This window comes from Gallinula chloropus (assembly GCF_964237585.1).
Source record: "Gallinula chloropus genome assembly, chromosome: 7".
Lineage (NCBI taxonomy): Eukaryota > Metazoa > Chordata > Aves > Gruiformes > Rallidae > Gallinula > Gallinula chloropus.
In genome coordinates, this window is record NC_140092.1 from 1,955,236 (window position 1) to 1,978,177 (window position 22,942).

The window sequence follows — 22,942 nt, forward strand, 5'->3', positions numbered from 1 at the left end:
TAAAAAAGGTTCAGATTTTACCCATTCATACAGTCACACTGCTCAACTTCACAGAGTGACCTAGGGACAGTTCACCTCTCTAATGTTAATATGGCACTAGATAAAATTTTACAACAGGTTCAGTTGTGTCAGGGCTGGTTTAAGAGGTATAAGAAACATGTACATTTGAAACAACAACAAAAAACTTAACAAGAATAATGTCTCACCAAAAACGTGGACAACCTTTGAGTCCTGAAGCATGGAACTCCCACAGGAAGCTTGTACTGTAACTCTGATGTCACCTGTTTCAGCAAATTTTGTCACCAGAAAATTGTCCAACGTAAGGAGAGGCTTTAAAAACACAAAGAAAAGGTTAAAATAGAATTTCAGTGAGAACCAGCAGAACAGTGTCTGAAAAGACTGTCACTAAACATATTAGCAAAAAAGGTTTCACATAAATTATTCAATTAATCAACTATTTATCAAATTGTTTAGCTGTAATGTTTGATACAGGATGCTTCCTTCTCCAAATGGAATTTTAGAAACAGAGTATCAGCTAGATGGGGCAAGTATTTCTCTTGGAATACTTGGTAGAGTATTAGGTTGTCATTCAGATTCCAAAGCAATAAACACAGTTTGAGTAAGACTAACAGATCTCTCTACAAGATGGTCTCTAGCAAGCCATTTGCCTCAAAAAACATGGGGTATAGTCAAGGCTAAAATGATTCCATGACCCATGGAAGTGCACTAGCCCACCATAATCTCCAAGACTGCACTGAGATACTGTTACCTGATCACACCTGTGTGAATCCCAAAACCTTTCACAAGACTACACTGGCCTGCAGCACCTCTTCCAGCAATGGCCAAGTCAATCATAATGAAAAGATACAGGGTGGGATTATGGTGGCCAGCACATTTACCAAAAAGCATGTTCATTGTGCTTAGCTGAAGCATTCCTCTGCAATGCTTAGTCTCTTTCCTAAATAAAACATTTTATTTATCTGTTAATGAAAGAATCACCTGAAAAGGAATTCACCCAGCTAGACAAGAAATATTCCCAGTAGAAGTACTTGGATATTTATTTCTTGAGGATGCATTTATTTTGACTTTCTATCCCCAAATGAACACCACTAGGTTGGTTGAGTGCTTTCACTGTTTTGATATCCTTTGAGATATCCCAATTATTTTTGTTCTGGCAGTTTATTTTAGACTCTCAGGAAATACTTATCTATACAATGAATATATATTTCTCTACAGCACTTAAATTTACAGTACCCCCATTATCAATGTGAAAGTGCTTAAGTCCAAGCTTCATCATTCACCAATGCTATGAACCCAAATGCATTCCCAACCACAATTTTTTTCCCCTACAAAGAATAAATTGTCCGTCCCCCCCCCAAGAAAATGGTTCAGAAATTCAAACCAAGTCTAGACAAGAAAGTAGAACGTGGATATAAGTAGCAGTGAAGGGAAATTAACACCTCAAATGTATGTGATAAAACAAGGGAAGGTAAATACTGCTTGCCACCAGACATAACTGTTTATATTTGGAATGAAAGATGGTTTAAAAGCAGTCATGCAACATGGTGGTATTTCTATTTAAGTAAGAGACGTCACTCAACCTTTATTGGGAAGGAACTGAGAATAATCTCAGACAAAACCATTCATGTACCTGAAGATTGTTTCCAATCCACCAGTAGAAGACTGTCAAATTAGGGTTCTTAGGCAGTATGATAGCTGTCAGATTCACCTCCTGGTTTCTCCCAACAACTGGAACCACTTCTAAACTTAAAGCCTGCAGTGGAGCTGAACAAAGTTCCAAAACATCATTGAACAAGAATCCATTAATATCATTGAACAAGAACCCATCAATTTACTAAAGCCTCTTTGCTCAAAAGCCTCTCACTTGCACACCATACGTTCCTGAATTTATTTTTCTCTCCCTCCTGCTTTTACATCTGTGTTGGAAGCTGCAGGCATAATTGAAAGGACCACACTTCAACTCCACCCTCCCCCCAAAACACCCCAAACAAAATCCTACAGCCACGTGACAGATCACCAAAATGCACCTCTCTGATGCACTTTTTGGGTACATGTCCAATTCTAGAAAACATAAGCATATATCCCAGTTAAAAAGTGGCAATCTCAGCTATCTTTTCTTTTTTCTCTAAGTAATAAAAGATCAAGTGAATAGAGATCTAAAAAATTTCAAAATGCTAGGGAAAAAGCAGAAAACTGAAAAAGAATGTCGCTGACCACTCATTTTCATTATAAAATATCAGCTGTTAACCTCACACCACACACAAACTCTCATTAATTTATGTTTTAAAATAGATGTGTACATCAAGGGGGCATTTATTTGCCAATCAAAATAGAGAACCTCTGCACTCCAAAATGTCTTAGAGTAAGTTTATTCCTTTCTGAACTATTGCCTACAAAGGCTGTAAACATTATTTGTATAAAAGAAATGCATCATTATAGTAATTTTACCTGCTTTTTAATGTAGTATTTTGTTTCATAGTACAAAAACTTTAGTGAAAGAAAATCCTTCTCTCAGAGGTTTTCAAGTATATAATTTTCAGAATGTCTGTCTGAAGGTAAAAGCTCTATAACAGTATAATGTGGTAACTAGAATTTAACTTTAGTGGCACCAGCTACGCAGGATACCAAAACAACACGTGTCCAACAGAATGACTACTAGCCCACCCACTTTTGTTCCATTCTAAGTATCTTTTAACTCATTCAGAGGTCTTTCATTCCAGTGTCAACTTCAAAGTAATTAACATCAGTCCAAAGTGTTTCTCTCATCAACTGAAACATGGCCTGTTCACATCTAATTCACTTTGACTAAACTGATTGAACTTCTCGGAGAGCAACTTGTCTGAGCTGTGCACATCATCCTTTCCCTCATCACTTCAACCAGCCTGTGTGCTGCTTCATCCCAACATAAGGCTTTGCTTTCATTTCTCCAGTGATGATTCAAGATGTGTTGGGTACTTAAACAAACCGTTGCTTCGATAGCTTCTTCACTGAAGCAGTGTTATAATGCTCCACCTGTTGCTGGTGTCTTGAAGAAAATTCAGAAATTGTAGGAATCCATTAAATTTGTTCCTCCTAGAAAATGATTTTCCTTCTGAAGAGGCAAACTGAGGTAGTCTGGAGGGATCTGCATCACTGTACGTTCACATTTTCCCAGAGGAAACTAATCATTTTGAGATACAGTTTTGCTTCTGAAGAAGATTCTTTTCCAAAATTTGTAGAGAGGAAGCTGTTTGGTACCTGAACGATGACTGTTGTTTCAAGTTTGCCATTCCTATGTATTAACAAGCTAAAAATAATTATTATGAGTCCTTCTGCTTGTCTCAGTCCCACAATTCCATAATGCATTTGAACAAGCTTCATAGCACCCCCAAGTGTGTATACAATTAGGAAAGAAGTTGACTTACATGATTTCTGTTTAATGAAGCCACAGTTTTCAAAGTTTCCTGATTATTTGCACACTATCCTCATGGCTTCATGAAAAAAGATAATGTACGCCTAGTGCTTTGTCAGTTCTTCTTATTCTGGGTTACCTGTTCATTTTATACTATCAGACTTGCTCTAATTTCTCTTGCAATTAATTAATAAACTGGAGACTCTGTGATCTGGATCAGAAAGCATACTCTGGATGACAGGGCAAAGTTCTTAAACTGTCCTGCATTAGGGCATCCCATAGAAAAACAACATGGCAGGAGTAAAAAAAACCCTCCTTTTACCATTTGTCCCTGAAAAAATTCCTTGGGAATACATCAGGTAGAGATAGATTGAAAGTGGAACTCTAAGGACATTTCTTTTTTCATGGTATTCCACAGTGAAAGATGTCCCTGAACGGCGATTAGTGTTTCTCTTGAACGTACAAATTGCAGTTTAATTAGTGCCAGCTAATTTCCTGACATCTTGCAATTTACCTAAAAACTTAAACAGAGCAAAACACATAGAAAGCATTTATTTAACTGGACTGGGAAACATATCTGTGAGCCTTCTGGGCCATGAGCATGAGCAGCACCCGTGGACAAGCTCGGAAAGGGACGACATCTGTTTCAGTGCTCTGCTGCCCCTGCATTTCAGCACCAGTGTCCTTTCAATGCACCAGACATTTTGCTTGTTAGAAATACCTCTGGCTTCTGCAATTTGTAAATCCACTGCATAAACTACAGTTGATACATTTTATTTGTATTCTTTATCCTGATGTAGGCCCCCACCCAAAGCACATTTAGAGAAAGCAGTTGTTTTCCTTTCTGCTGCTGCTCTTCGCTCTCTGAACAGTAAGTTGTTCTCCCCAGAGAGAAGGATGCTACACACAGCTTTTTGCTGTTCGTTGCTTGTACAGATCTACTGTTCCTGTGCTTAATCTACTTCCAGCACCTAGAAGCTCCTATGAAGCCCTAAGTAATTCATCTGATCTCTCAGGAGCTGTCAAATGATTTAAAAAACACACACAACAAAGAAACAGATATTGAAACCCAGGTGGAGAAGTTGATTCTGATCTTTTCCATTTGATTTTAACAGGAGATTGGCAATTTGAATTAGCAGACTAGGCTCCATCTGCTAATGAAAGCAGAACTGGAAACTCTAGAATCAAGGCCTCTGACTAGCAAACTACGTAAATATCAGCAGTCATCAGACAGGCTGACAATAAAGCACACGGATCTGTGCACAGCCTTGTGTGAGGCTCCAGCGATTTCCATTGCTTTGGGATTAGGATGGAAGACACCTGGAATGCAAGATAAGTATCTTTTCTTTTGATGTTACTTGTTACTGAATTTTTCAGACATCTGAAAACAGACAAAGCAATAGCTATCTTGAATCTCGTAGGAAGAAATTCAGTTCCAGTTATGAGTTCCCTTCTTCATTTCAATTATGAGATGACTGAGGTACATTAAGCCTGTGATGGTGTGTGATATTCCCTGTGCCGTGCTATTCTTTTCTTTTAAATCTATTTGATGGGATTTTTTAGGTCTTAATTAAGGAGAGGTAAAGAAGTCCAAGTCAAGTTAATGCTGCCTGCCAACTTGAAGTTATACCCACGTACCACTTTAAAACATTGTGACAATGAACTACCTAAAATCTAGACTCTAGTATTTTAATAGGTAGCCTGACTTATAGAAACAATGAAATTCTGATTCTTTTCTAAAATCATACAAGAGCTCATATGTTTCTGAACATGTCTGTTCACTTGTTTCACACAGCACCCAGAAGCTGCTAAAAAGACAAAGCTTGAAGTGTGAAATTTTAGCTGCAAAGATTGCCACCAGGGTCTTGAGTCGGGAAGATGGATCAAACCTGAGATTAAAACTGAGGCATACTTGCTATTTAGAAGATTAATACACCATCCTTCTTCAATAACCAAATAAAACTAGCTCTGACCTCCTAGTACATTAGCCTTACAAGCCTCTGCATTAACAACATCCAGCACTGCAAGACTGCATGAGGTTATTGAAAAAACCCACTTTTTTCCTAATTGTGACTACTTCATAGTTGTCCTCAAGGTTTTTAAACAGCAGCAAAAGTAAGAAAACCAAAGAGCTGATTTACTGTTGACTTGGACGAACACCACAGCCTCATCATGCCCAGCCACATTCTCAGCCTTCACCGAGACACGGTAGATCCCAGGATTCTCATAGCGGTGACGGATGGGTTCTCCAGTCATCGTAAGGTTCACGTATATCGCCTTAAAGCCATCTCCAAGATCTACCTGGTATTTGGTATTCAATATATCACCCTAAAAGGAAAACATATCAAAAATATTTTAAATGGCCAGCACCAAACCAGGCAGGACACATGATTCCAGCCATTCCCTGAATCACAACCACCTTTCCAGCCCCTGCCAGATATTTTGACTCAGTTGTGCCAGTTGCAGTAAAACCTCTACACCCATGGCAAAGAATTTAGTTCATCAGATGTTCTGCACATTAACAGAGATAGGGCTAGATTTCCACAGTAAGGTGCTAACTTAAAATAAGACCCCACAGACCACTAACCAAGTTGTACAACACACAAACTATCACTCTTGTCTTAATGCAGCTGGACATGAACATAGTGGTGCAGGGCAGGCCCAAGTTCTGAAGGGGTACTAGTATGATTGCAAACAACTGAATATTGTTCATGTAGCAAATTTCCACTCATCCCATGAACTTTTAGCCTTTATAATTACAAAGCAAAATTAATTAGTTTAGATCTTCACAGCACCTTCTAATCACACCCTCTGATTGTCAACCCACAGCATTCCAGGTCCAAGCTGGGCTCTTCACAAGGAGTTGTACTGCTTTATACAGAGCTACCAGCAACATCTAACATTCTCTACTGTAAAAGCAGATGCATGCTCAATGAAGCAGATTATTGATATGACTTTGGGAAAGCCTGTAAAAGTCCAGCCAAATAATTCTGTCCTGCCAAACATCACACAGAATTTGTAATGCATTACACCTCTTCTAAGTGCTCCTTAAACTCAGCCCTAAAATACTGCAAGACTGATACTACTGTCAGAGGACAAACATATGCCCATCACTCATGTACTCATGGTGTGGCTGCCCATGAGGAGTCAGGCCTGTGCTATGTGGATGAAGTCAAAGAAAAATTCATTTTAGCTGTGAGCAGCAACACTTTCTCAACAGCACTGGCAGCACTGCCTTAGCGAGCTGCCCTGCTTCCTGCGTCTTCAGCAATATGTTCCTGCTCACTTGCCACAGCCCACAGCCATCACAGTCACGCAATTCAAACAGGCTGTAGGGGCTGGCTTGGTAGAAAATCCTCTGTGTTGTGAAAACACAACGTTGGTTACAAATCCTTATTGCCTCTTGGAAAAGGGCAATACTGAAAGAGTTGTTGGGGCCTGGCACAGGCTGCCCAGGGAGGGGGTTGAGTCACCATCCCTGGATGTGTTTAAAAAAAAAGGTAGATCGGGTACTTAGGGATCTGGTTTAGCATAGGATGGGAACAGTTGGACTTGATGATCTTAAAAGTCTGTCCAACCTTGTGATCCTGTGAAAAGAAGGTATACATCCATATGCTAGTCAGGTGGTCTGAGTGGCTATCAGAGCAGAGAAGGACTGACACCCATCGAAGTATTCCAAAATCACTTCACTTCCCCACAAGCCATTCTCTGAAACAGTTTTATATCAAAATCGAATCCCAAAAGGCAGCATTAATGTAAAATCAAAGGAGGCAACAAAGCCTAGAACTAACATACCCTGGCATTACAAAGGGAAGGAAAACATACTATTATTTCATCCTTTTATTATTTTGCAGTTTGATTTTCTTCTGTCTTTTATCAGATGAAAGAGCACTGTATATGTTCCCATAATATGGAACCTGTTGGGTTCAAATACCTACACACCATATTTCAACACACATAAAGGACTTTGAAAGCTCCTTCACTGTGAATATTTTTTTTCCAAACAGCACCTTTCTTTTGACAAGAGATGGGTAGAATTTAGCAGAGGAGACAATATGTTATTAAACTTTAAAGCAGGAGAGACGTCTTCTTGCCAGCAATGTGCCAGTAAGTGGAATCTCTTTAGATGACATCAGCTTGCAAACAGTTCTTGTTCACTCTTTCTTATGCTAACAAGTATACATGCATATTTTTTCCAGGTGAGACAGAAACCAATGTTGAAAGCCAGTAGATGCAAGCTTCTCTTAATGTTTTATTCTAATAGCTTCCCTCGTGTCAAGATGAGAATGCTGTCTTCAAAACACTCAGACACTTCTGCTTCCCTGACCAGGAAAGACAGAGAACAGTGGACAGATAACAAGAGAGTCACACAGGGAAAAGGCAACTAAATTTAAAAGTACCTGGAGCTTCCACCTCCATGCTAAATAGATGATTGTCATTGTGACATAATCTATTTATACACTTAGTGAACAGAACTTGGAAAAAAAAGAAGTTATAAATGATTATTATTTCTAAGGTCACTTGCAAATGGCCCAAACATAGCCAAAACCTTTGTTCCTTACTCCCTGATGCCTGGTATTACTGCACCTAGTAACATGCATTCACATGAACTTGTAAATAAATTTTGTTCAGCAGAGAAAGTAGTATGTTTTTGTTTATCCTGCTAGAGCTGTTCCTTACACTCAGTAATTGTTACAAATTCTCATTAGACTTTGTTGTACAGGCTAAATCCTAAACAACGTTCAGGACCCTGCAGTATAAATATTATTCTTAGCCATAGGGGGCAGCAAACTGTTACATTTCTTCTAAATCCCTCCAATTTACAGAGCAGACTTCATCAGAAAACAGCACAGGATTGCTTTCTAGATCCCTGACTCCTGAAGATTTTCCCATAGTTTTCAATGCTGTGCGTATTGTCAGAGAGGTTGGTGAAAACTTCCACATCTACACAGTAGGGGGAAAAAAAAAGAAATTGCCAGGCAAAACTAAAATTGCTACCACATGCTCTCCTCTTACAATAAATATTTCCAAGCACAATTTTTAAAAGAAGAGGCAGCATAACTTGCCCCACAACTGCTGAGGCACTGCAAGCGCCGGGACACTGAGCCTGAGAGGCGTTGAGCAGAACTGGTGTTCTGCACGTAACCTTCTTGATTCCATTACACAAATAAATCCCCAGTGCCTGATTTGTACTGCATGGGTTTGCCAAAATGTGTGAACTTCCTTCAGGTTCTTATAAATCAGTGGGGTCAGCCAGGAAGTACAATCCTCCGGTAACCTGAGCACAAGAGTTAAGAGTCTAATGCTAAAAAGCAAGCACTGTGAAAGAAACCCAGGGCAAACAATCCAAAAACTGTTCTTTGATGTTGATCGGAGCCTTTGGGCACTGTGTCTCTCAATAAACAGAAGAAAACCCCTGTATCTTTTGCAACACAACTACTATATTTATAGACGTTCTTATGCTGTGCTATCTGTTAATTTCTGTAAAGCTTTGCCTGATTCCTTTCTGAAAGGCAGTCTCAAAAACACTTAAGCAAGACTATTAAATGATTTCTGCATTTCTGTTCTTCTCTGATACAGCAGTTGAAATTTTCAGTCCATGGAGACTTGGGTAATTCAGCACCTTTGATTTTCAAAGAAGCCGATGCCTTTAAGAAATCCTGACTGACCACATTGCTGAGGAGACAAATCCCATTCTATGGACAGAACTTGGTGACTCACTGAGTTTACTGGATTGCCTGATTCACTTGAAAACAGAGGTTTCAAGTCATTCACCTGTGTCTCAAGCACAACTTAATCTCATTCAGCAGCCAAGCAGATGGAAGAGAAAGGAACCATAAAAATAGCCAATATTCATTACTACCTGCTCCTGTCTGACAACGAAGGTGATGTCTTCTCCAGGCTTAACAGCCAGGCTTGCTTCTCTGATGCTGATCTGAAGTCCCTTGGGAGCAATCAATGGACACATATGTTGTGCTAAGTTCTGCTGCAGGTCTATGCCACCTTCACACACATTAGAAACAACTTTCCTGTACCTGCAAAACCGGGAAGCAGCGAGCACAGTGAATCAGAGGTGAGCAGGAGAATGCCACCAGTGGCACGGATTGTGTGATGGCAGCTAATGAATATTCCCTGGGTTCATGAACAGAAAAGACTGCAGATGATCACAACCACCTCATGAAGTAAATACTTTGATGATAGACATTGCCTTTGTTATGTAAAACCTGCCCGTGGAGGAAAGAGGCTGTGGAGCAGGATGAGGATTTCACTTGTATGCATGGGAAGAGTCTGCCTTTTCCAATTTAGAAGAACAACAGATCAGCCCTCTGGGAGCTGCTGACCTCTCTGCCATACCTTTTTCTAGCATTCAATAGTCTTCAATGCTCTCGAGATCTTGGTTCAAACACCAAAGATCAAGAAAAAGTAGATCAAGCAGCTTCTCCATTAACCCAGAACCAATTGCTTATCTGCTGCTTTCAAACCTACGTGTTTCTTAAAACACTTGAAGCATTTATTTGACATAACAGAATGAAAGAATGAAAAGCCTAACATTTTAAAAGAAATAATAATGAAATATTTTGATGTGTACACCAATTATTTACAGATCAGTTTCACTCAGGTATGTTATTTTTAAACATCCTTTAGAAGTGGAGTCAGATTTCACTCTTTTGAATTCCTATTTTGTATGTCACAGCTGTCAACTACAACCCAAAAAACATAATTTTCCTTGGTAAGGCAAATATACACAGAGACCATGATTCTATTGCCAGATTTGACATTTCATCATTTGGTTCTCATCCCCACAACCAACAGAGATGATGTTATGATAAGCCAGAATAGATGCCAGCTGCAAGTTATTCTCAGCACAGACGTCAGGCAGCATTGTAGTATATATTCTATGTCGTATTGTTTACAGCTACTAAAGCTTTCCTTTGATTCTGAGTGTCCCATATGTTCAGGAAAAGAATCCTTTCTCCATGGAACTCCTTACTCCTAAGGAAGTGAGAGACTGGGAAGTTCTCTGAGATGTTACTGGCTCTTCAGAGTAATTCTTTGTATTCAAACTGAAAATTGGTCTGAAATCAGGCAATGGGCTAAAAACCCCAAACCCGTGAATGGACATTCATATCAGAAGTGCAGGAATGGTTATAATTGCATTTACAAAATAAATAAAAATACTGGGAACAAGATAACTTCCCTTTCCCCAAATGGGTTAATTTTTGAACTGCTGTGAACATGTAAAGCAACATTTCTCTTTCTCTTTTCTTTAAAACTACTTTTTTGCCCTTGATTGGACTCTTCCCCTCTACTCTAGAAGCCTCCACAAGCCATCTGAACACAAAATCAGCTTACCCAGTGCTGCTGGTGTACGCCTGCCCCAGCACACAGTCTTCAGGAGGTGCTTCTGGGTTAAACCAGAAGTCAGCAAAGCATTTGCTAGACTCCAACTTCTGAGGTGCCGAGCGCTCAAACCCATAATCACTGAAAAACATCAATGTCAAGGGTGTTACCATCCCCACTTCATCCAGCAGTCTAACTTAGGGTGGGTAAGACTACTTTTTAAGGGTAAAAAGACTTTTTTTTTTAATATTACTCTACCAGCTGAACATACGCATTGAAGAAGCCAGTTCTGTTAAGTCTAATTTAAAGAGGAGTTGTGTGCACCTGGGGGGAAAGCTGGTTGTAATTACTTTGTCAGTTCTGCAAAATTAACTCTCTTGGAAGCTGAGATTTTTTTTTTAAAGGTTTCCTTTGCCACTCAGGCCAAAACACTTCTTCTGGCTTTTTGCTTCATTTGCAAATAGAAATGGTCTGCTTGCCTTATAAATCAATTCAATGGTCATTTTTCAAGTCTTGCTCAATAGAGAAAAACACCAGGATTTGTTCAGTCAGGTGAAACAAACACTTAAAACATGGCAATGTTCTTAACAGCAAACTCAAGACCAACCTGCTATTCAAATTACAGGTTGCCTCTTTGTTTACACACAGCTATCTGGGGAGAGGGGCAAAAGGAAGAAAATTAATCCAGCTCATACTCTTAAGTTTCAACTATTTACCAACAATAAATTGAAAGGTCCATAAACAGACTCACCACAAGAAATCAGAGTTTGCACATTCACAGACTTTGGAGGTGAGAGCTGATGTGAAACTCCTCCCTTTAATGCACCATGATGAAATCTTCCTCTTCCGAAAGCTCCTCTGCTGACCCATGATGCAACGATCACCCTGAACATCAAAACACTGGGTTTATTGCTTCCCCACACAGAGGTGATCTTATGTTGTCATGAGAAATGCTGGTCTTGATGCTGAGACTATAAACTTGTACCAACCCTCCTATTGAGATGTGTAAACACACAAAGCTCTCACAGCCACTGCCGTTGCGTTGTTGCAACATACATTTTATTGCAGGGCACAAACCCAAAGACCTACATGAAAATTTCAAGTTTGAGGAGTGCATAATCTAGGCACAACCCTACAACTGGCTCTTTAAAAATTCAGGGTGGATGCAGGTGGCTGAAGTGCTAAATAGCTGTGTCTCATGTTGGCAGTCAACAAGAACCACCAGCCAATAGTCTACATAGGTAGAATTAAGACTATCGTGACACACTCCACTGGTAACTGGGTAGCAGCAAGTAGTCTATCAAAGTAATTTAGTAGTTTCTAATTCCTGAAAGACAATTCAATGCAAATATCCCTAGATATGTTTCCTTTAGGTTCAATTCTACATAACATTCTTAGTAAATACACAGCATTCCCAAAGAAGTAGTATAAAGTTAGGCATGAGAACTAGCAAGAGAGAGCTGAAGAGCTGGAATAACACAGAGTAGTATGGAGAAAAAAAAACCCAACCCTGCAGAGAAAGAGAGAGCAAATGTACTGGAAAAAGCACAAACATAATAATCAGAATTATTATGAATAAATATGAGATATTCCATTTAATTAAAAATCCTGCATGCTGGTCTCTTTAATCAATACACTGTATAGAGAATGCAGCTTCCCAAAATTGGATTTGGCCAGAGAACCAGGATTGCCACAGCCTTAATGCATTACTACAGAAACGGTATTGCCCCAAACAACTGGACTTCATTTCATGAGCGGTCCATTGAGATCCTAAATTACTTCTGGAACGGGCTTTACTTATGGCAATTTATATACGAGTACAGTATGCGGTCAGGAAGTTGGCAGAACATATGACTGCATGTTGAAACTGCTTCAATCAATATCACACACTTCAGTTCATGGGATACGCTTCACAATCCAGCAGGACCATCTATTATTATGGCAGACCACCAGATATACTATACACACACATCACACAACTTAAGGGAACACAAAATCCCCCTCCAGTTTAAACTATTGTTAAATCAGCAAATAGCAACATAAGGAGGACAAAGCTGTGGATGGAGCATCCAAATTCCACTTGAAATCATTTTCCTAGCACACAGTTCTCCATGAAATGGAACGCTAGGGAGAAGCTGTGACAGTTCACAAGAACATGAGTACCTGTAGATTTGTGAGCTCCCAAGATTCATAGTCATCATCAGTGCACTCCCTGGGGAAGGATGGTCTGAAGTCCACCTTCACTAGTTCCCAGTCTGAACGGTAGCTAATATGTCCAAAGACTCTGAAGAAAAAATTCAAAAGCAGAATCTTACTGGAAAGAAATACAATGCAGCTGAGATCCCAAGTTTCAGTTTTATCTTTTCCTTTCAATGGACATGGCTCCCTACAGAAAGGTCCCTGCTTAAGTTTTCTTCCACTTTCATTCCCCTTCAATATACAGCCAATTGTCTCTGGAATTCTACAGTGAAGAAATATAACTCATTGATTTAGAAATTTAAATGGCATTATACTATTTGGGACCCAAAATTTCTTCTATTATCTTGTTACATGAAACCCTTTTTTGATGGGGAGCTAGGACCAGGGAGTAGAAACCAGGATCACTGGGTTCAATTTTCAGCTCTGTCACTCATTCCTTATGATTATGCTGCAACTTCTTCAGTTGTTTGTGTAGGGGTTTTTTCCTTCACATCTAGAGATTTCAGATGGCAATTTTCTATTGTTCCAACTCAGAGCAGTACCATGACATTGTATTTCTTTTTCAGGAATACACTGAATCTACACATTACACTGAAGAACTCCCAGTCTCCTCTTCATTTCAATAGCCTGATGTATAATAAGAAACAGCCACAAACTACAAACTTATTTTAAAAAAAATATGGAAATCTCATTGCTTTAAAACCCAAGCTGTACTTTCAAAGCAGCCAACATTTTCTAAGTCAGAATATTTCTTTCCAAAACAAAATGGGTAAGTATGACATGTAGCAACAAATTACAAAGGGTAAAGACTCTATTTGGGTAAAAGTCAAATGTATTTGTGGTTTGTATCAGGCTTATGTGGCTTACTTGCCAAAGAATTTAAGGTTGATTCTGAAGCCAACAATTTCTGTGCAGTATGAACTGCACAGAGTTCACTTTCCAAGCTTTAGTAGCATTCTTCAAACTAATTCATTCCTTTTGTTTTGCCCTCAGTTTTGTCCAAATCCAGACACAGCAGGAATGGTACAGTTTTGCTAAAAGCTTTCTGCTGTGCACAGCCACTTCTCTTGTCCTGAATACCAGGTTCAAAGTGGAACTAGGGTAGACCAGAAACGAGGAAATGTTGGTTTCTCTTCAGTGCAGAGGCAACATCATCACACTAAGCCTCCTCCCTGGTAGATGGATGTAGAGCTTTGAAGTCTACTTAAGAGGCTGATAAATAGTTGCAGAGACCAAAGATGCACAATGATTTTCCCCCCTTCCTTTCTGGTGTCTGTGCTTGTCAGCCACAGCACACAGATGTAGGTATTTACACATTACCACCCATACTACCCACATTATGACCAAACAATCCATACAGACAGGAAACTTCACCATCAGAAATGCACTTAATTAAACAGAAACATATGCTTTTATTTGGTATGTCTTACCCTTTTCTTAGTAAGGCTCTGAGACTAAAGGACTTGGATCATCCACCTTTCTTTCCTTTTCCATCTACTCATGGCTCAGAAGTAGAAACAATACACAACAACTAAAAAATGTGGCTTGCTCCACTGGCTGTATGTGTACATAGGTGTGTGGTCCCACTTCTCTCAGCAGGAACTCTGCCTTGTATTGAGACCTACAGGTTTTGTTCCTTTTTCTGGTTCAGTTGGATCCTGAGAGCTGCTGTCACCATATAATCTTATTCACTTGTTATTAAATATGCAATAAAGCGACTACTTAGGTGGTCTCATGCTTTTTCCACAATGCCTGCTTCAATATGACTTGCTTTGCTGACAGGCATGAAGTGTCTTTTGCATGCTAAATACTTATACCTTTTATTTATTTTAAAAAAATCTTCTTTTTTCTCCATACAAGGTACGAACATAAGGCAGACTTCACCATGTGCTTATGCTGCTACCTACCTCACTGAATGCCTCTTTAGACACTGCAAAACTTTACAAATTGCTTACACTTCATTTTTAACTCATTTATCAACAAATAGGTTGAAATGCAAGGAGCCAAGTCCTGTCAGAGCTTCACTCCGTCCTCACAAGAAGTATTTTCTACGGCACAAATGAAGTTTTCCTCATTTGTGCTCACTATATCAGGCAGATTAGTCAGCAAAGGAGAAGAAAGGAGATGGTTGGTTGAGTTCAATGCAGAACAGAACAACTCAATTCTCCTGAAAGTACAAAATAAAATCCCTGACCTATTAATAGTCGTCTTTGAGACCTCACAGAGGATAAGGGTGATAATGGGAAAGGAAATATTTGGCACACATATGCATATATATGTGTATATATAACCAGACATATAGAGAAAAAAAACCCCAAACCAGAGCCCAGGGAAGTACAGAATTAATTTTGATATCCACAAAGATACCAAACAAATTATTAAGCTATCCACTTATAAGCACCTTGGAGATAATTAAAAAGATAACAAACAACCACCATGGATTTGTCAAAATCAAATCTTGTCAAACTAAAGTAATTTCTTCCTTTTACAGGGTAACTGGCTTAGTGGGTAAAGAGAAGGCAAAAAGGCAGCATATTTTGACCTTTGTTAAAACTGTTACACAGTTCTGGCTGACAATGTCTCAACAAAGAAAAGAAAACATCACTGCAGATAAATTCGTTGCAATGAGGAATGGGAGTACATATCCAATTACAAGAACTGATTTTAAAAAGTAGTTATCAAATGGAATTATTTTGAGATAGGTATTGCAAAGATAATGACGTGCCCAGAGTCATATTTTCACTAGAACCCACGTGGTCAAATAACAAACACAGTCACAATTTTGCAGGTAGCAGAAAGGGAAGGGGCTGGACACTGACTGATGGAAGCAACAGTCAGAAACAAACAAACAAAAACTGCAGAGATTTTCCTAGGGGAAGACAACCCAGCCAACAAAACACAACAAAACAACAACAACAACAGAAAAGCACAATAATGGTGCAAAACCAAAATGGAGAATAACTTTCAAATATCAAAGAAGAGGCTCAGGGAATTCTGGGGAATTCAAACAAGAATGCTATGTTCCTGAAAAAAAAAATCCCAAACAGACTAATTCTAGGTTCTATTAAGAACTGGGAAGCAGAAAACATGGAAGTAATTATTTTTATAATCTTGGCACTGGTGTAGCCTCTGGAAAAATATATTCTCTAATTTTGGATGTTACACACATATTTACACACCCACTAAAAATTAATTGAAGAGGGGGCAAGGATGTCTCATAAGCTGCTTAGAAAATGTAACCAGTGAAGAAAGATTCAAAGAACTATGTTGTGGGTTGGGTTTTTTTCCTCTGGAAAAGACAAAGCTGAAAAGTACAACAAAAATGTCTTCAGAGTCTTGTGAGATGTCTTCAAAGAGAGCTGGCAGGATAAGGATCAATAAACCTAAAAGATACAGCTGCACAGTTCTCTAATACCTTCTCAGCAATGCTGAGGCCACGCCTGGAGTCCAATTCTGGCCTCCTCAGTATGAAAGAGACGTGGACAAACTGGAGGGGTCCAACAAAGGGCCATGAAGATGATGAAGGGAATGGAAAATCTCTCCTATGAAGAAAGGCTGAGAGAGTTAGGACTGCTCAGGGGGATCTTACCAATGTATGTAAACACCTGAAGGGACGGTGCAAAGAAGAGAGAGCCAGGCTCTTTCTGTGGTGCCTGATGACAGAGGCAGTGGTCCCAAATTGAAAGATGGGAAGTTCTCTCTGAACATCAGGAAACACTGTCTTACTGTGAGTGGCCAAGCACTGGCACAGGTTGACTAGAGAGGTTGTGGAGGCTCCATCCTTGGAGATACTAAAAAGCCATGCAGTCATGGTCCTGAGTGACTGGCTCTTGGTAACCCTGCTTGAGGTTTGACCTGCATGGGGTTTGACCATATGACCTCTGGAAGTCCCTTCCAACCTCAACCATTCTGTGATTCTGTAATGGTAACTCTATATGCTACTGAGGTTTATTCTCCCTCACTGGAGAGAGAAATTAGTGAAACATCAGGATTAGAGGTAGAAAAGAGAACCTTTTGAGATAGTTCCCAGTCTCACATCCTATAATTTAATAAAAATTGTATAAATTATTCCAGAAATTAAGCAAATTCTACTAGAAGCATATGGAAGCTATGTGTAAACTGTAAGTTTATACAGCAAAGGCTCTGTTTTAACAGGCAAACTATAAACCTCTCTGTGGATCTGTAGCAAAAGACAGAAATTAACCTTTCTGCCTGTTGGTCCAGACTTTTGCAAAAAACACCCAAACTCATTTCTACTATGGCTGCTCTGAATCTACAGACTGAAAACCATGCTCTGACTGAGCACAGTAACTGCACAACTGATTCTGTCATTATCTGGCTTCAGCAAAATTCCTGAGATTCACACAAGGGTCTCAGGAGAGCCAGAAAGCCCAGGAGAAAAGCAGCAGTACAGCTCTGGAACTCCTAGGGCAAGTTTCCTAAGGAATCCAGCACCTTGCATGCACCCAGCTCAACAAACTGAGAACAAGACCTCATGATTATTAATGCTCTTGCTGCAGGAACAGTTGTTGTGTTACTGTGCTGATAACAGGGGTTTGCAGACCTATCAGAAGAGCCCACCTAAATGTATTGCTAAATATCACCAGAACAAACCCAAAGTGTTCTTCCTGAGAAAGGCAGGGCATGCATTAAGTAGGATTCAATGGATTAGACAAAAATATGAACTACAGTAAAGCAAAACACAACAGCAATCACAATCTAATTGCTCAGGAGCAAAATATATATGTCCAATAAAATGGTATGAATGGAAGAAACCAGAGTGGTACAGCAAATGCAACTGATGATTAGAAGTTAAATATCAAGACGATAGTAATTCATAAGCTACTAAAACCTTCCTCTTGATTAATTATATTGCATTAGCAAGCCATCAAATCAATTCTGTTGAAACTATGAAAGATGATGCTGTGATAAATAATTTTGGAAAGAAATTCCAATTACTTCAGAAATTAATTTACTTTTATTTGCAAGAATTTGGGATCCATAATTTTAACTTCAGTGTTTCAGTTGCCATAACAACTTTGTACATTTGTTCCCAGTTCATTTATGAGCACATCATTTTTTAATTTGATTGCATCATTTGATAGCTGAGACAGTTTAATGCAGTTTTTAAAGCTAGCTCATTTAAACTATTTGCTGGGGGACTGCTGGTTATTTCTGTTCCTGATAAGGCTCATAATCGGGGGAGGTAATTTAACAGAAATTATATGCAATGATAATCTCTTCCTGTAAATTCACGTTTCTATTAGGTAGAAAAGAGCATCTATTCAATAGTTGTTCTTAGTTCAGGTGAAGAGTAATCGCTGTGTCACCTGCTGCCTGTGCCTCTTGTGAACCACCTGACTGAAGCTATCTGATGATGCTAATGCTGGAGACTCACAAAGGTACCAAAGGACGTAGCAGGTAAAACATTCCACTTCCATGGCTTCGTTCAGAAGAAGGGAGACTGATTTTGACAACACACTGCTCATCTCAGATGTCACAGACATCTTTATATAACCTTCCTTTCTCTTTAGCTTTCCTGCTGTGTTCCTCAGGGGGTTGTTCATCAGGTTTCACAGTATCAAAACATTCCCTGTCAAAGCAGATCAATTAAGCTAGTGTCCAAGATCACAGATCTAATGCTAACTAAATTAAAATAGGCCTTGAGCAACATTTTGTAACGGCATGGTGGTTCACCTTTGAGCTGTTAGCCACATTGTCTCTGGACAAAGAAAATGGCTTCGAGCGGCCTGATGCCTGATACAGTCACCAGATGCTCAGAGCAGCACAGCTGAATCTGTAACAGTTTTGCTTCACTGCTGAATATCTGAGAACCCTCAAAGACCTCAGAGTGGTGGAACTGATCCCGCAGTACTGCCCCTCCAAGGTCACTAAGACAGCACATGTGGAATTTATTCAGATGTTTAACACAGCAACCTGAATTGTCCAAGTTTTGCTGTTGTACTGAAGACCAGTGATGACAACTGCGTGCTGCAGAGCTATTTTTTTTTAAATCAGATGCCTCTCTCATTCTAGACACACTGCTTTAATCTCACTAGTGCTGCTGTGGTTTTTGCTCTCCTCAAAGTGACTTTGTCATCAACCATGGTGTTCCATAGCATGCTGCCAAGGCAGCAGAATTTGTCTGTGCAGTCCTGTACTGCCCTGCTGACATGCCAGCTGGGGGTGGAACAGGACCCCAAGTGTTTTGGAAGTGCCTTCACATGTATAAAACTACTGACAAAAAACCCCAGGGCTGACATCAGCGTCAGACCACAGGTGATGTGGGCTGTCTCAGTGGCTTTATCTTGTGTAACGTGTAATTTCTTCCAGGCAGCACCTAAAGAAAGATGTCCAAGCATGTGCAAAAAAGCCAAGGACCTGAAATTTTTGTGAATCTAAATCTCAAAATCCAACAGGGAGCATTAGATCAACCTGGAAGGAACACCGGGCTCTCAGAGCTGTTTGTCTTAGCAACGTTCAGCCTGTCTCTTGGAAAGTATTCATTTAAAAGGAAGCAGTCACAGAGTAAAAAGTGGTATTTAGATCTTATTCCCCATAAAAGACTTCAACTCCTGTAGTAAATCACATCAGTAGCAATCAGAATTGTCAGTGAACCTACTGCACTGTTAAAATATTTTTTTAACTGTCACACCTCCCTGATTATTTTTATAACACAACTGCAATTGCAGATTGAACACTTCATCCACCTCACAGCTCGCTGGGTATCAGAGGCCATTTACATTTAAACAGAAGCAACTCTCCCAGCTGCCTTTTGCCTAAAAGGAATAGTGTGTTAGAAGTTTCTTGTCAATTTATGGTGAAACCACAGAGCCAAGTCCTTCACTTAGACCTTTACTACAACTGATGACAAAGTAACTGAAAAAGCAAATAGATGTGACAATCTTCTTCTTGTTTCACCTGTTTTAGTTCATATTATTATGGTGCCTTTGAACACACATCAAGACAAATATACCTTCCTGTGCCAAATGCTGTGAAGAAATGACCAAACTGAGGGAGCAAAGTGATGAGGTCATGGCATGGAAGGATACACTGTCTCCCACACAACCACTGCCAACAGGTAGCATTCTCCTTAACTGACAGAAGCAGGAACCTTATTGAGGAAAGGTTTTCAAGGGTTTAAAGGGTTGGAAGTGCAGGTTAAAGCATACCATTTTCAAAAAGATAGTGCCAAATTAATCATTATAGACAGGCTTTCCTTCTAACAGTTGTCTTTGCTTCCTTTATACCATTGTAAAATCAACAAAATCTACTAAGTCAAAGAGTTCATACCAGTAAAATGGGTGAAAGCAAAGTAAGACTCAAGCTAAGGTCTGTTCTACATCAAGATTATAATTCCACATATTTTTCTAATTCCCCAGAAGAACGTAACTGAGGTCACATTTTCAGTGGCCTTGCTAAATTGCAACTACAGAAATGATGAATGCTTCCATGTGCAGAAGTAGACACCTGCCTACACAAAGCAACTGCAGATAAACAGTGCTTGTGTACACAACAGTTCATGTGCAAATACGCTGAGACACTTCTGATTTAAGTGCCTTAAACTGCAAACACATGCATATACTTATTGCACTGAAGAGTAGTTTTTTCTCTTTTCTTTCTTTCTTTGGGGGGGTTTAGCTGCCAAAGTGAAAAATGAGGGGAGGAAACAATTTAGTTGAAATTGAACCAAAATACATTTTTTCATTGTTTCCTGCTCCCCTTCCCCCCCCAAAAAAATAATTGCCACTCATTCTTTTATGCCAAAACATCTTGCCTTTGATTCATTTGGGGGAAAAAGAATGGAAATCAATGCTTGGGTTCTGAGAAGTCCTGTGGAGGAGCAGGATGAGTGCTTTCCCACTTTATACAGAAGCTCAGTGGCTGTATGATGTTTGTGAATTAACTCTTAACATTTTTTTTCCATCTCTTTGGTAAATTCCTGTCCAAGAACAACCTTTTAACATGTAAGTTCTTTGGAAAAAACCTGCAGATTTAAAGCCCAGCCTGATGCTTTATGTAGAAGTAAACACAAGGTGGACACTGAACCAAATGGAGAAGCATATGACATCAGACAGGACAGCTTGGCATCATTTGGCTGTCAGCTTATTTAAAGGTGAAATGAATTTGGAATACTTACAAAATTTCATAATAAGCTTTGTAGCTAAATTATTTTCCCCTACTTACATAGTTAATAATCAGATCTGTCTTGTCACAGGTGGGAAATTTCTCATTCAGACTTCACCTGGCAAAGCCTATGGTCACCTAAACTGTGGTTCCTTCATCCTGAGAGCAAAATACAGCAAAACAGTTCAAGGCCCCAGAAAAATTTAAGAAAAATATTTGAACAATTTTACTGTTGGCCAAAGCTTCTAATGTCTACCTTGCCACCACAAGTCATTGGAACTAGATTCTGAAATGGAACTGCCTCTCTGAAAGAGACATTAGTGCAACCATAGCCACAGCACTCACACAATGAGAGGGGCTCAAAATGACACAGACTCTATCTGAATGAAAAAAGTCACCTGTCAACCTTTTCCTCTCTCCTTCACTCCTCCTTTAAATAGAGGCAAGGCAATAAAAAGCATGTAATGTCCATTGTTCTTGATGTTGTTAAAGCTGAGGTTGATGTTCCTAGCAGAACTGAAAGTAGCAAAAATCCAGATGGTTCTCTCCAATGTCTGTTAATATCATATCCACCTTGGGTTTATTGTTTAAATTATGCTATTTTCTTGCTTTCATTATTACCTAGGAACCCAACAGAAACACAGAAATGAACTTTCAATAGAGCAAGATGCACATGCAGGAGTTCTGCAGTTCAGAGATGCCATAAAGTTCCCATCAGCATCTCTGTGAGACCTTAGAAAAAGAAATACAATCACCCATAAGGAAGATTTTGATTCTCCCTGATAAAAAAAAAAGTGAGTCCTTTTTTATATCCTCTTATAGCCCTTTTAAAAGGGACCATAGTCTGTGGTACCACGGTCATTGTGCCTAATGGGTTTACAGAGCAATCAAAATAACTCTGAAACAAAGTAACTCAGAAACACCACCAGGAGCTGAATTGTGATTTGATATCATTTTAAGAGGTTTGACACATTCATTAGATGAACTACTTCCTTTAAAGAGGAACATCAATACTTCAGGCACATAAGAATTATTTTGTTCCCACTAAGATTGGCCATTACTCCACCCAGCATCATTAAGCAATTTTTTCCAAATATACTGTTAACACTGAGTTGCAGTGCCTTTCATTGGTAAAGAATTTAGAACAAAGTCTACTAGACCATGCACTATTCTGAGAAGTATATATCAGTTAGTTGCAGAAATCCCTTAGCAAAGCTTATTTATTTATTTAGCAATAAATGGTGTATTTCTGCTCTTCATTTAGAAGTTGACTTTTTCAGAGAATGAGTTTCCTTAACTTTATGAATACTTTATCACGTAACTCTCTTAAAACTCTTCACTTATCTATTTATAAATTGATTTTTAGACAGAATGTGTGTCCTAAAAATTTTGAACACTTTACTGCTTGAAACTCAAAAAAATCTTAACTCAGTCTATCACAGACACAGTGGAATAAAATGTATTTTCCTTGGCATCTGAGTGCACATATTTGGAATACTGCAGGGGATTTGGATGAATGATTTAGATTAATGTCGACTGGCAGATGACAACTCAGGTTATGAAAACTTTTGACAAGTCAACATTTATTTTTTCCCTCTTTTGGAGAAAACACAAAACTTTCTGAAATGAAGACTTGAGACGACCAGGTTCACAGTTTCTCCAGTAAAGCTTTCCAGATCACTTCATTTTGGGTAAATTAGGTTGGAACAGGAATTCCAATGGAAGTCCCTTATGTATCAGGTCAACACCTCAGTCACTATTCTAGAGAGTAAGTATCCCTTACATGCAATGCTAAGGTGCCTTAATGTCTTTCCCAGATAATAGTTTTGTGGAATTTTTTTTTTCTAATAAACAATTAAAAAC

At 39.2% G+C, this 22,942-nt stretch overlaps 1 protein-coding gene across 1 annotated transcript in view; it reads right to left on the bottom strand.

The window, feature by feature from the left end:
- Window positions 1–22,942, bottom strand: part of SORCS2 (sortilin related VPS10 domain containing receptor 2) — a gene marked incomplete at both ends in the record, with an annotated part of 500,666 nt that overhangs the window by 19,259 nt on the left and 458,465 nt on the right. The window contains 7 exons of the mRNA XM_084266658.1: window positions 207–330; window positions 1,652–1,785; window positions 5,554–5,740; window positions 9,276–9,447; window positions 10,766–10,894; window positions 11,505–11,638; window positions 12,917–13,037. Coding sequence (XP_084122784.1) covers window positions 207–330; window positions 1,652–1,785; window positions 5,554–5,740; window positions 9,276–9,447; window positions 10,766–10,894; window positions 11,505–11,638; window positions 12,917–13,037 — 1,001 coding nt within the window. The remainder of the gene's footprint in view (window positions 1–206; window positions 331–1,651; window positions 1,786–5,553; window positions 5,741–9,275; window positions 9,448–10,765; window positions 10,895–11,504; window positions 11,639–12,916; window positions 13,038–22,942) is intronic.